The 15,044-nt window shown below is 42.9% G+C and overlaps 1 protein-coding gene across 1 annotated transcript in view; it reads left to right on the top strand.

The window, feature by feature from the left end:
* brinp2 (bone morphogenetic protein/retinoic acid inducible neural-specific 2) overlaps positions 1-15,044 on the top strand; it is a gene marked incomplete at both ends in the record, with an annotated part of 193,619 nt that overhangs the window by 14,994 nt on the left and 163,581 nt on the right. The window contains one exon of the mRNA XM_083781950.1: positions 14,712-14,902. Within this exon, the coding sequence (XP_083638076.1) occupies positions 14,712-14,902 (191 nt within the window). The remainder of the gene's footprint in view (positions 1-14,711; positions 14,903-15,044) is intronic.

Genomic DNA, 15,044 nt, shown 5'->3' with positions numbered 1-15,044 from the left:
GCCGTATATTGATACGAATAGTTTGACTGTTCAATATCACACGCAGCCATTACTCTCGACAATTAGCAACAACACCTTTCCTCATCCTGTCGTCCCTTCACAATTAAAGTGTCTCCCCTTTACCCCCCCAATGCTGCACATTTTACCATGTTATTTACATAAAATAGGTGTAACTTTACTAACATTAACTTTGTGGGAGAGAGCAAGGCAGTGAGTGAGCGAGAGAGAGAGAGGGCCAAGAGTGGCGGGGGTTGACTGAGGGGACTTCAGTGCACTGTACACTCTTGCTTCGTGTCCCAGGTTGGCTTGGTGTGGAATGTGCTAATTTGTCCCCTATATTCAAAGTCTGTTGGCTGTGTTTAGCATGTATATGGCTGTGGAGTTTTGGTACAAAATCAAAACAACTTGTCTAATATTTTGGCATGTTTAAACCTCCAGGAAAATCCGTGTTGAGGTTCTTGATCCACTGTTTTTCATTAAAACGTCTTTGTCCTATACTGTCCAGTTGGGATTGTGTTGAAGTCCAGGTATACTTTTAGAGCTTCAATGCCATGTGCCATGTAATGTTGAACAATCCTTATATATATATATATATATACAGTGATGTAATTAGGTTTCCAATGTAATGAGTCCCAGGATGCAGGGATGGTCTTGTAGATGAGTCCCAGGGACATTTGATGAGTCCCACTTCAGCGACGTTTTGTCAGTCACATTTTGTCATTTTTACAAATTGCAGCATTAAACTATCATTTCATTTTTGATTGTTATAATGTGGTTATATTCATGTAGAAATGTATGAAAGAAGTGAATACAATTCCAAATCTGAAAACTTTAATATTTGCAAAGATGTTTGCAACAACAGTGCAAAGTATGCAAACAGAACAACACAACAGTGCAACGTATGCAGAACAGTAAATAATATAATGGCACCAAAATAATGTAAAATATATAAATAATAATAATGTGGTGAGATCAGTGAGCTTAAGTATGGTGCATTTAATGCACTGCAGCACAGCTCATTTAAAGTGACTCATTGTCTGTTTGTGAATCGGGTCTGCTTGTCACGCTAAAACATGTTCCCCTAAATATTTCTGTCGGAGGCAGCGCGGTTTATTTGAGAGAGTTGCGACATCTCCGTTCACTGCTTATTCGTGGGGCTGCAACGGGCTGCAAGCGTCACTGATCACTCAATTGTCGTCACTCTCTCTCTAAACGGCTCTAGTCTACTCTAGAGGCTGCGCTCGGAGCGCTCCGCTCCCCGGTCAGAGCTCGCCTGAGCAACATGGCGGCGCGCTGTGTTGACAATGTAGTTACAACAAATTAGTGGTTCTACAACGATTTCTACATGGATTTTATTTTTTATAACATAGGATGAGGTCGGATGTGGGCATACAAAATGATCGTTTCCGTAGATTATTGTTTTACCGCATTTTTTCCCCCCGCGATTTCTTTTCAGTGGGAGTAACAGTAGTGCATCCCATGGACGCACAGGTTGATGGTCTATTGCGTCCCAAAACTATAAAGTGCGTTTTTGGACGCAAAACGCACCCTAGTTACATCACTGTATATATATATATATATATATATATATATATATATATATATCCTTTAAATAAACATAGTTGCTGGTGCTGGCTGTTATCTGTTGTTTAATCTCCAACATGTGTTTTGTAGTTCTATTTTGAACTATTTGTTTGGGTTTGAAGTATTCTAGTCTCTGGCGTGCTGGTGTGTTGATTCCTTTTAGCTTGCTGTGTACCAGATAGTCTTTAAGATCGCAATTATTATTTTTTTGGCAAAAGGAGAAGGAGGAAAAAACCTAACACTATTAACACTTACAGCACGTAGGACGCCTGAGAACGTCATAGAGTAGAGTAGAGTAGAGTTCAAAGGACGTCTGAGGACGTCCTAGCGACATCCCAGCGATGCGGGGCGAGATATTAATATTCAGAATTTTTCCTATTTATTTTTTGGGCATTTCGCTTTTCGCTTGCCGTATGCTAACGCTCAGTGCAACTATTAGCTTATTATTGACTCCCACGTTAGCGAGACGGAAAGAATGACTCGTAGCTCCTAATCCAGGGCGCTCTCCGTGGTGATGAATAGAGCGATATGCTCCATTTCTGCTGCTCATCCGTCTCTCCCGCAAAATATGAACGCTTTTTGGAGCGTAAAACAATATATTAAGATGATCGGGGATGTTGAGGTCACTTTGTAAAGTCAACTTTTTTAGGAAAGTGTTTCCGGTTCATGGCTTTCAAAGTAAAAGCGATCAGACACCTCCGGTATTCTATAGCCTATATTTTGAAGGCAGTCGGCGTACTCAATGTGTTAACAATAAAGGACCAAGTCCTTTCAGGACTGCTTGGTCCTTTAAATAAAAAAAGATAATAGAAATAAAGAGAGTTCCACCGTGTTCAGTTTGGAACATACAGACACAGGTTTGTGTTTCCACTGCATTGTGTTGGACGGAACAATTGTCATTGTTTGATGCCTAGTTGAATGGTTAGAGAGCCTGTCTGGAGAGAAGCAGTCTCCTGAGGTTTGAATCTCAGTAAGTGATGCTGAGAGGTGGCTCACCATCAGGTGGGATGAGATGTTGATCCATCATTTCTTGATCTTTCTGCTGTTCCTTCGTCTGGAATGTGGTCTCGGTTGTTGTTGTTGTTGTTGTCGTATGTTGTCGTTGGTTGCCATGGCTGCCAGTTCCCACCTGATGTCGTGTGGGAGTTCTGATTGGTCCAGAGCATACTGAATAACTTCTAGCTTGCATAACGTCTTAAGACAAGGACTCAAGTCTAAGATGAACAGCTCATCAGAGATAGTGTGATATCCTTTTCTTCCTCCAAAGAAGAAGATACGATCTCCCACAATGCAACAGCACATACCATACATTGGACATGGTCCTTTCCCCTTGGGCTCAACCTTCTTCCAGGAGAAGGTCTCTGGACTGAATTTCCACAGATCATTTAAGTTCTGGTTACCGTTCCAGCCACCAAATATGTACAGCTCTCCATTGTAGGTAAATGCTGAATGATTCGAGCGTCCTTCTGGTAGAAGTTGTGCATAAGGTGTGTCCAGCCAGGCGTTTGTCTCTGTGTCAAACACTATGATGCTGTTGTAGCCCCCCTGGGGCCTCCAGCCCCTGAATACAAACATCTTGGTACCAATGATGGTAGCAGAGTGAGCTGATGAATCAGTAGGTTGAGTTCCTCTGGTGTTAATTAAAGTCCAGACCATTGTGCTGGTGTCCAACTTGTACATGTCATTAGTGTTACCAGTCAGCTTGGTCTGTCCTCCATGGATAAACATGACCTTCTCCAACACACAGGCTGAGTGGTAGCTCCTCCCCTCTGGAACAGCCCCAGAAACCCTGGGTTGGAACCATCTGTGGGAGTCAACATCAAATGCATAAAGGACATTGCAGTAAGAATGGCCTCCCAAAGACCCTCCCCAGATGTAGACTGTATCTTCAACCAACACAGCTGTGTGGCCCCAGTGCCTGGATGGAACCTCAAGGTCACCGTCTCCTCTTCCTGGTTCCACTGGAGGTAACTTCTTCCAGCATAAAGACACTGTGTTGAAGACATGGACATCCATCTGTCCCATGTTGTTGAAGGTCCCTCCATCACAGTAGCCTCCAAAGGAATACAGTTTGTTCCTCACTGCTACAGCAGCATGCCAGAATCGCTTTGGTCCTCCTGCTTTGGAAACGATCCAAGACAACATCACACTGTCTGTCTGTCTGTCTTCTCTCTCTCGACGTCTACAGTCATTTTCAACACGGTGCATCATCTTATATCTTCTGGTGTGAAATCACACGAGACACAAACTGTTGCCATGCACGCCTTAACAACGCCAATTAGTGCAACCTTTGAACTCTATTGCTATATTTATTACTTAATTGCGGCTACCTTGGGGTCTATGTATCTATGGGTCTTCCACACGTATAGTATAGTATATATGTATAGTTTTTAATATAGTTTCATTATATAGATATTCCACTGTGACGTTCTTAGCTTACGCATGTTTCATGATAAATGCTTTTTATGTGATGCATTCCCATGCTTTTTTGTTCTTGCTTAATGTAAGTCACTCTGGATTACGTCTACTAAATGCCTACATTTTAAATTGCTACAGCGTTCCCTAACACTGAGCTGTGTTGTATTTTGAGGGTGTGTGTGTGTGTGTGTGTGTGTGTGTGTGTGTGTGTGTGTGTGTGTGTTCGTGCATGCACGTGTGTTCGCGCATGCGCGGAATGTGCTCAAGCTGACTGGCTGAGCACGGAATGTGATGTATGGTGATAACAGTGCCGCTCACGTCACGCGGGTGTGATATTTTTCTCCATATCGCTGTGTGAGAGACAGTCCACTGGGCAACTCAAAGTGAGGCTGAATGACAAGCATTTTACATTCTGGCTCTTTGAGGGGAGCTAGCGCCCCCCTATGGCCAGCTTGGTGTGTTTGTGTGTTCTCAGGGGCGGCCTTAGGAATATGGAGGCCCGTTTCAAGACCAAATATGAGGCCCCCCCACATACCTATGACATCATTATTTTGTTGAGGCCACCCCTGAGGGTGGAGGCCCGTTTCAATTGAAACTGGTGAAACATACTTAACCCATTCTGAACGGGCACCCATTTTGGTGTTGGCATCATATTATGCTTTAGCTATTGAAAAATAGCAGATCTACAAGCTCATATCGCGCCACCGAGTGGCGCGCTACGAGCTTGTAGGTCTGCTATTTTGAAAAATCGAAGAGCGACTGACATTTCTAGAATCTGATCTCAGGTCAGAATGGGTTCATCAGACCAGTGTGTGTCCGGCGGAAACCTCGTATGAATCTGATCTCAGGTCAGAATGTGTGTGTTTATACCCAATAAGAATTTTACTGTGTGGTGTGTTGTGTTGTGTTGTGCGTGTATGACTGTGTGTGTGTGTTTGCGCCGTATAGCAGAGCATATATAAAGCTTCTTATCAGACACGTGTGTGTGTGTGTGTGTGTGTGTGTGTGTGCGCGCGTGCATGTGTGTGTGTGTGTGTGTGTGTGACTCAGTGCAGGGCTGTATTCTTAGAAAGTTTCTCCCCGGCCTGCTTTGCCAATATCTGTGTAATATCAATAAGTAATTTCCCCCAGACTGGCGCATGCAGGAAGCTTCATGAATAATGCCGTTGTCTATGAGGGGGCCGTGCCTTTGCAGAAACAGATTACCGGAAATTCTCAGCTGGGAACACACAGACCATATCTCCACAAATTAACCCATTCTGAACGGGGAACCCATTTTGGTGTTGGCATCATGTTATGCTTTAGCTATTGAAAAATAGCAGATCTACAAGCTCGTAGCGCGCCACCGAGTGGCGCGCTATGAGCTTGTAGATCTGCTATTTTTTAAGAAATCGAAGAACGACTGACATTTTTTAGAATCTGATCTCAGGTCAGAATGGGTTAATCAGACCAGTGTGTGTCCAGTGGAAACCTCATATGAATCTGATCTAAGGTCAGAATGGGTTAACAGTGGCAGGCCACTTCTTTTTCCCTATTCATTAGATCCACCAAAGACACCCTATAGATGATATTCAATTTCACTTTCTTTCAGAGTGATTGTTCAGCCTAAGAAACAAATACTAAGTTTCTTAGTTTCTTTCTTTAAGTGGTTGGAATTCATTCAGCCTTGCTTTGAGTTGCTTAGTCGCAGTGTTGTTTTCGTCGACTAAAACTAAGACGAAAATTTTTCGTCGACTACCTTTTTTCACTGACAAAAACAAATGGACACTAAATGAAAACTGAGCTACGACGACTAAAACTTAGACTAAATATACTGGCAATTTCGTCGACAAATAAAAACTAGACTAAAATGTTATAAAGGGACTAGTGGACAAGAGATCCAGTATAAGTCATTTTACACTTTGGTTGCATGCTGGAAATAGCTGATCTACAAGCTTGTAGATCGGCTATTTTCAGCAAGTGTAAAAACACTCATTACGACGTCATCAAGACCCGCCAAAACACATTTTAGTCGACTAAATCAACTGTAGATTTAGTCGACTAAAATCTTATGACATTTAGTCGACTAAAACTAGACTAAACACTAGGACATTCCAGGTGACTAAAATGTCACTAAAACTAAATTAAGTTTCAGTCCAAAGACTATGACTAAACTAAAATAGAAATTTGCTGCCAAAAACAACACTGCTTAGTGGATTGGATGATTGCACTCACACACAGTAATGTGTGAGTAAGGGTTTGTTCTACTGGCTTAAACATGTCAGAGTTCTAGGTTATATGCTTCCCTTTAGGGAATGTTGTCCTTGTTAGCTGCCACATAAGGTTACATAAAATTCTACTGTTTTTCTATACTGTACATTTTGCAATTAAAAGCAGGTCTGTCTGATCTACTGTTTCTAGTGTTGCACTGTTGACAGCTAAAACATGGGGGTGGTTAAGGTGGCCATTGTGGGTGGAGTTAAGTACCTATTGCCCCTCCCATTGTCACACCCACTTCTGTCCAGCTCAAGGTGTTGAAATGTTGTGAATAAGAGGATTTTCTCAGCTTTGGGTAAAACGGTACAAGCATTTTAAAATGGTCACATCGCCTTCAAATATTTTCCAATTTCATTGAATGATACATCATATGAAAGCTTACATTCTGTACTTTAATAATCTGTAAAAAAACAGACAAATTACTCTGGTCGAGATGAGGGCCTTTCTGTCAGAGACGGTCACATATTGGCCATGTTTACACTTTATTAATTTTACACTCAGTGTTATGGACCTCAGTAGTGTCTCTGGAAGATACAATAAAATACAGTACAGTCTTACTGTAGAGACGTGTTGTACCCTCTGCCCTTCTTTAAAATACAGTACAGTCTTACTGTAGAGACGTGTTGTACCCTCTGCCCTTCTTTTGTTCTTGCTAATTATTTGTTCGGCCCCAAAATCAAATTTTGTTTATCGTCATGATTTGTCATCAGCTCAGTTGTCTTTGTCTGAGGCTTACAGGTCTTTAACCCATTCTGAACGGGCACCCATTTTGGTGTCAGCATCATGTCGTGCTTTAGCTATTTAAAAATAGCAGACCTACAAGCTCATATCGCGCCACTGAGTGGCGCGATACGAGCTTGTAGGTCTGCTATTTTTTGAAAAATCGAAGAACGACTGACATTTTTTTAGAATCTGATCTCAGGTCAGAATGGGTTCATCAGACCAGTGTGTGTCCAGTGGAAAACCTCGTATGAATCTGATCTCAGGTCAGAATGGGTTAAAAAAATACTTAGAAACGTCTGTGGGAAATTATCTCCTCTCTCTCTCTCTCCAGTTTAATCCAGAGAGGGATATGCCTCAATGATACACCTCCCTCCCTCAGAGGCGAGGATCCAAAATTATTAATAAGCCCAAAGCCTAGTTTTCACATTCCAGGGGACACGCCGGCATAGCCTATACTGTACACGTGCATGTACAGTATGTGCGCACTGCACATCCCCCCCCCCCACACACACACACACCCCAATGTGTCACGGCTCTCAAAATAGCAAAGAGAGTGAAGCAAGTCTTTGAGTTGATCTGTGTTGATATAACAGCCTGAATTAAATTGATTAAGGGATTGTGACATTAAAAAAAAGCTTTTGGAATTGTTCTTATTTTTTTTAGGTTTTCTAATCTCAATTGCACCCAAAAAACATGAACTTTTAACATTCAGTAGATTTTCTGTGATCTGGGGTTTTCTGGCTCAAACAGGTGCTCTGATTTGCCGGCAGTAAGTGACATCACTTACTGCAAATCCCATATTATGTCAATGGGATTTGCCAGCAGATGTCACTGTTTTCACTGTGTTGCCTGTTTTCATTGTAGCTCAAAAGGCTTCCAAACCCCAAAGAAAACTTCAGACCACAGAAAATCCACTGAATGTTCAAAGTTCAGGTTTTTTGGGTGTAATTGAGGTCATAAAACCTAAAAGAAAAAAGAAAAAGAAATTAAAATGAATGTCTTAAAACCTTTAAACCTGTGCAGCTGTGTATAGCCGATCTGATGTAACCACCAGGCCACCCAATCAGCTAACCACACCCCCACCGTGTACTGTAATGACAGGCACTGCTCAAAGAGGGTGAATCTGTCCATCAAAACCGTGACAATCTTAACCCATTTAGACCATAAGGATGATTCTACAAAATGTCTTCTAAATCCTGACAGTTTTCTGAAAAATCTATGTTTCTATGATGACAGTGGTGCTCCAACTATTTCATGTCAAGGACTACCAAAAGTATTTGTATTTGGTCGCCGACCCTACCATCTGAAAATATGGTGTTCCAGGGATAATAGCGTACCTACTGCAGCAAGGATGACCTCGCTGTCACCGAGATGTCTCTCGTAGCCTAACTATTAAAGTATGCTACAATTTTACAATTTACAATTTAGGCATTTAGCAGACGCTCTTAATCCAGAGCGATTTACAATAATCAAGAACAAAAGCATGGGAATACATCACAAAAGCATTTATCATAAAACATGCGTAAGCTAAGAAAGTAACAGTGGAATATCTATATTATGAGACTATACATATAAACTATATATATACTACTATGATATACATATGTACTATGGCGTGCTATGACTATATACAATGCAATTATAGTGCCGTCTACATAACATGCTATAAGTCTGTATCAGATGCTATCTAAGTCTACAGAAATGCTATCTAAGGGTGCTACAGTTCAGGCAGTACACAATACATAACAAGTACACTGTGACACAATACATAACAAGTACACTGTGACACAATACATAACAAGTACACTGTGACACAATACATAACAAGTACACTGTGACACAATACATAACAAGTACACTGTGACACAATACATAACAAGTACACTGTGACACAATACATAACAAGTACACTGTGACACAATACATAACAAGTACACTGTGACACAATACATAACAAGTACACTGTGACACAATACATAACAAGTACACTGTGACACAATACATAACAAGTACACTGTGACACAATACATAACAAGTACACTGTGACACAATACATAACAAGTACACTGCACTCTCACGTACAAGTACACAGCCATGGGCGATCAGATTATAACAACGGACCCCCCATTTGAAGAGATATGCCAAGGACCCCCATACATACATAAGAAGATTTCCAAGACTCTCAACCATTTTAATTTTAAGGACCGCCAGCCAGTGTGACATGCATTAGGCTACGGGTCCCCATTTATTGACATTTTATATATCTGCGACCAGCGATTTATATTGTAAAATCAATGTTAATTTAACTCTGAAACGGGTCAGGTTGGTTCCATTTGTACACTCTCAGAGTTACAGACCCATAAGGGTCCATTTGGTTACTAACTATCATTTAGCTGCACAGGGGGACCCCCCTGGAACTCCCTCAAGGACCCCTGGGGGTCCCCGGACCTCACTTTGGAAACCACTGCTCTATAGAAAGGAGATCCGTCCTATATATCAATTATTTTCCAGCTCCACAAGCTTGTAGATCTGTTCTCTGATCGTTTCTCCTGCTATCAGTATAAAATAAGGCTGCTGAACAGGATTAGTAAGAGTTATGTTAATAAATGTTGAAATATGTGAAACGGTGGCAGTCTGGGAGCCTGCAGACCTCATGCAGAGCTCTGTATATAGTAGTCTGGGTTCTCGCCTCAGGTCTGACGCTGAAGCACTTCCCAGACACTGGGTCCACTCAGTCAGCAAGAAGAGCTGCTTTTAATGAAGTCTCTCTGCGTGGGCCCTGGGACCACCAGCCCTCCCACAGGATTCTTTTTTGCTTTTATAATTTTTGCTCCTCCAGAGCTGACATAACCGTAAAATAACCACTCTGCAGAAGAAGAAATACATAATATAAACTTTTTTGAATTAATGTAACTTTGAAAGGAGTTTGAATTATAGTGAAATGGGTGCTGCTGGCAAAATGGTTCGTGTGGATATTGAAGCTGGCTTCCAACCGAGGCACAGTGGGGCGAAGTTAAGCAGAAAATGTGAAGGTTGTGGACACTAGTCCCCCCCCCCTCCCCCCCTCCCCTCATACAGAAATAGTATGTGGGTCGCCTCTTATTAAGGTGAGTTTGCACCTGACTCAGGTGAAACTGCTGCTCGTTAAAAAAGTCACCTAACTGTTTGGTATCAGCTGTGTGAAACCGTTATCAAAATGCAGACTGTTGGAAAAAAATAAGTTTTTACCTCGTAAACCTTACACGCACGCACGCACACACACACACACACACACACACACACACACACACACACGCACGCACGAACACACGCACACATGCATGCGCACACACATGCGCACACACACACACACACACACACACAGGATCTCCATTCATCCCTGAAAATGTCACGTCACGTGCCCGACCAACCGTAGTTCACTGCGACCTTCGCCGCAATTAATATCTAATCATATCCAGGTGTTCTCTTTAATAATGCCACGCCAGGGCAATCATGATCCACCGCTAAAATGAACAAAATACAGAATTCTGTTCTAGCTAGATATTAGATTAATTTATATTGGCTTTAACCCATTTTGGGTGGGAGGAACCCCTTTTGGTGTTAGCATTATGTTATGCTTTAGCTATTGAAAAATAGCAGATCTACAAGCTCATAGCGCGCCACCGAGTGGCGCGCTACGAGCTTGTAGGTCTGCTATTTTTGAGAAATCGAAGAACGACTGACATAGAAACATAGCTTTTTCAGAAAACTGTCAGGATGTATAGAAGACATTTTTAGAATCTGATCTCAGGTCAAAATAGGTTAAAAAAAAAACGTCCCCCTGGTTCAGCAAAACACAGTAGCTTGGACATTGCCCATGGCCCTGCAGGTGTGAATAACCTAAAAAAACCTTTTAATTAACAGCATCTATCATCGTTAGCTGTGGTGGGAGGGCCGGGAGCCCACCATGGTCGCCTCTCTCAACTTCAACTCTCAGAGAGCGGAAAGGGTAACCGACGAAAGGTAAACCACGTCCGTTACCCTTCCTCCGGTGCTCGGCCGGCGTGGAGAAGACACAGAGAACACATCAGTCTGAATCAGTCTCAGTAGTCTAGTCTCTGGAGCTTAACCCATGTAGACCTGAGAGAAGATTCTACAAACGTCTTCTAAATCCTGACAGTTTTCTGAAAAACCCTGTCAGTCGTTCTCAAACATGTTCATGTCAAGGACCCCCAAGATTATATGTAATTGGCCGCCGACCCCCATCTGAAAATATGTTGTTCCAGGGACCCCCCCAGAAGCAAAGATTTGAGTTAAAAACGTTCACTCTGAAAGAATATATTCAAACATTTGGGTCTCATTTTCACTATTTTTCAAAAAATAGCAGACCTAAAAGCTCGTAGCGCGGCACTCGGTGCCACGCTATGAGCTTGTAGATCTGCTATTTTTCAATGACCAAAGTATAACATAATGCTTAAAACACCAAAAGGGGTTCCCGACCAAAATGTCTTAATGATCAGCATACACCGATCGGCCGTGTAATGTGGACTAACTGCTATGCCAAGACTAATACCTTCCCATGCATGTGATCACCACACAAAGTAAACCAGACCATTATGGGTTTCTGCATTAAAACCACAACGATCCGTTTGCCGCGCGGCTAACGGTGCAATTAGCATGCCTCCAGCGTTCGCTTGGAAAGTGTTGGTGAGAGCTTCATGTCACGGGTGATAAAAGGTTATTACAGTACGAAAATATATATTTTGGGGGCTTTGTTGTTGCTTTAGTTTACACAGCGTCCATTTGCATTGGACCAGTAATCACATGGAATTCCCGAAATGTGTAACAATTACAAAGGCCATATAGGCAGTTTTTGATCGTGATCGAATCTACCACATTATGACATGTAGCTTGCAGAGTTAGTTCATGCTGTGCTCAAGGGACATCATTTGTACTCGAGGGGTTAATATTATGCTGCGTTACCATGTGGGCGTATTCAGTGTGTGCAAGACCCACATGTCATACGCTGATGTGGCGGTCAGCTGACCAATTGGGCGGTGGTGTTTAAGCTCACCTAGACTGCATGCTTTCTTCCTGCATTATGGTTCCTGGTTGTTGTCATGTGATGTTTTCTCCCACCACCACCCCAGCACCACCGGTGGGCTCTGCTATTTCTGTTCCCCATGGGGGGTATATAGAGCACCGAAGTCCTGACGTAAGTCGCTCATCCCTTCGATTCCCCTGGTTCGCGGAAGTAATTTCTCTATGGAGAATAACATGGGGTGATCTTAATATCGTCTACTATAAGCGTTGTGGTCCAAAAATAAACAAGCTGTCTCGGCGTTATTGTCGGGGAGGTGTCTCTGTATCGTTTGCAACAGTCAGTCACTCATATGATACAGTCTGCTTCTAGCGAAAATCTAACTAATTCAGCAGCAGTAACATTAGCGTTTTCTCTCAGTCAGTTGATTCTTCATATCCATATGAGTGAAACGGCCGGGGTGACATGTTTATTTTTCAAACACAGTTGTTATATGAAGCGACCTAAAATCGCCTCAATGGGGATTTCAATGCAACTAAACAAATACATGAACCTGGGGACTGACGCCCTCTACTGAAAGTGACGTCAGACTTCGGTGCTCTATTGTGATTGTATATTTCTATCTCCCTGATCTTAATGGTTAATGATGGTTGTCTAATTGTGCCGAGCAGGGAGAGAAATATGCAGCAGAGCCCAACGCCAATTAAGATACAATGTCACATGCACACTGATTCTATAATAAATATTGGTTAATTACATGCGTGAGTTATCAGACTGAACTGCAATTTGTCAAAGTACAAATTCCCAGTGAAAATGACCTCCCATCATCATCGTGTGATGACAGACAGAGCAGCAGTGAGGAGGAAAGTAATCCATTAGTTAAATCATTCTGACCGGGCACCCATTTTGGTGTCAGCATCATGTTATGCTTTAGCTATTGAAAAATAGCAGATCTACAAGCTCATATCGCGCCACCGAGTGGCGCGATACGAGCTTGTAGGTCTGCTATTTTTGAAAGAAATCGAAGAACGACTGACATTTTTAGAATCTGATCTCAGGTCAGAATGGGTTCATCAGACCAGTGTGTGTGTCCGGCGGAAACCTCGTATGAATCTGATCTCAGGTCAGAATGGGTTAAATCAATGGCAGAATCATTTGGACGGGCACTGGAGCGGTCCGGAGTCCATATATGAATATATATTTCCCCCACACTCCGTGCCGAGGGATATAGATATGTGCTCAGATTGTTGCTGAAAGCATACGGTTCACACCATTACACCACATTAAAGGCACTGTTCCTTATTAACCACATGCTTCAACTTGACATCTCTATTCCGGGCGTGTCATTATCTCACAAACGGATCTCGTAGATGGGTTATTATTTTCCTTTTTTTGCTGCTCGAGACTAACTATAAACCAAACCTAACTGGCTGGCTCAGGGGTAGAGTGCCTGGATGGTAACCGTAAGGTTGCCAGTTCGAACCCGGGCTCCCCCAGAGTTACTGTCGAAGTGTCCTTGAGCAAGACACTGAACCCCTAATTGCTCCCGATGTGCTAGTTGGTGCCTTGCATGGTTTCCTCTGCCATCGGTGTATGAATGTGTGTGTGAATGTGTGTGTGAATGGGTGAATGTAATGCACAATCTCTGTAAAGCGCCTTGGATAAAGGCGCTATATAAATGCACCATTTACCATTTACAGAAAGCCCCACTAAGGTACAACATGCAACAGAATGGAATGCAAGCTCAAAATGACTCGAGTCATTTCTTGTTTTCTTTAACTGTACGGGACCTTTCTTTACAGCAGAGTCAAAAGACACAAAGAAATGTTGCTTCAAGCACCATTTTTATTGTCCTTTCAAAGAATGCCGGGTGACGGGTAATGTATGTATGCCAGGCTACTGTTTAGAACTTGCTCTATAGCCACAATACAGTACTGTCGACAACATAATTACAGTATTGTCGCGGTAATAGCATGCTCTTGACCTCACCGCATTGCAAGAGATACCGTGGGGGTAATTGAGCCAATAATAGTGTGTGTGTGTGTGTGTGTGTTTGTGTGCGCGTGCACGTGCACACGTGCGTGCGTGCACGTGCGCTCTTCTGTGCGCATTTGTCCCCAAGGGAAACAAGGGTGCCACTGCTAGCATTTTTGTTTGGTGCGAAAATATGCATACACAATATACATTGATATGCAACGGCTCCTTGATTCCTGTGCAAATTTATGCAGATGAAGTGGACTTTCCTGCTGATATTTGCATAATCTGTAACACTCGCAGGAGTTTCGCCACGTTGTGATGAAATGATTATGGAGACACCTAAAGTGGGCCGAGAGCTGACCACTCCAACTATGATTTTTCCCTAGTGGGACTGATCGAGGGTAGCTACTGGGACGTAAGTCTGGATTGATCAACCCCGGCTGGGTCGCCTGAGTGAGGGGTATGATGTTGCGAGACCCGGAACCCCGTTGACCTCAGGATACATCACTGAGGAATACGTCCCAGGTGCATCCATGCGATGTTTTTTAGTTATATGAAATGTATGAAAAAGGGTAGTCAACGGATATTTCCCAGTCCCACCTCTGACCAGTAGGGCCGAGTGATAGGGTCCATCACACCGCCGTACTGTGCATTATTGTCCTATAACTTCATATCATCCTGTGTCCTGTGCGTTATTGGCCTATAACGTCATATCATCCTGTGTCCCGTGCAGGGAGTTCAGCCACTGGAAGGTCAACAGCCTGGCCACAGAGAAGAGAGACTTCCTCAAAGCGCCGCTGCCGCTGGCGCCCGAGTTCCTGCGCAACCTGCGGCTGCTAGGCCGACGCCCCACGCTGCAGCAGATCAACGACAACCTCATCAAGAAATACGGGACGCACTTCCTGGTGTCTGCCACCTTGGGAGGTAAGAAAAGGGTTTTCCTTTCTTTCTGAGATAAAGTAAATTGTTTCCAAGTGGGTTTTCTTTTTAGTTGTGCAACCACTCCTACAACCAGCAATGTCCGTGTCCGCCTATGTGTGTCTGTGACATTAATGAGCACGACAAT

This window comes from Protomyctophum parallelum (assembly GCF_964188405.1).
Source record: "Protomyctophum parallelum genome assembly, chromosome: 14".
Taxonomy (NCBI): domain Eukaryota; kingdom Metazoa; phylum Chordata; class Actinopteri; order Myctophiformes; family Myctophidae; genus Protomyctophum; species Protomyctophum parallelum.
This window is presented reverse-complemented; position numbering and strand designations above follow the sequence as displayed.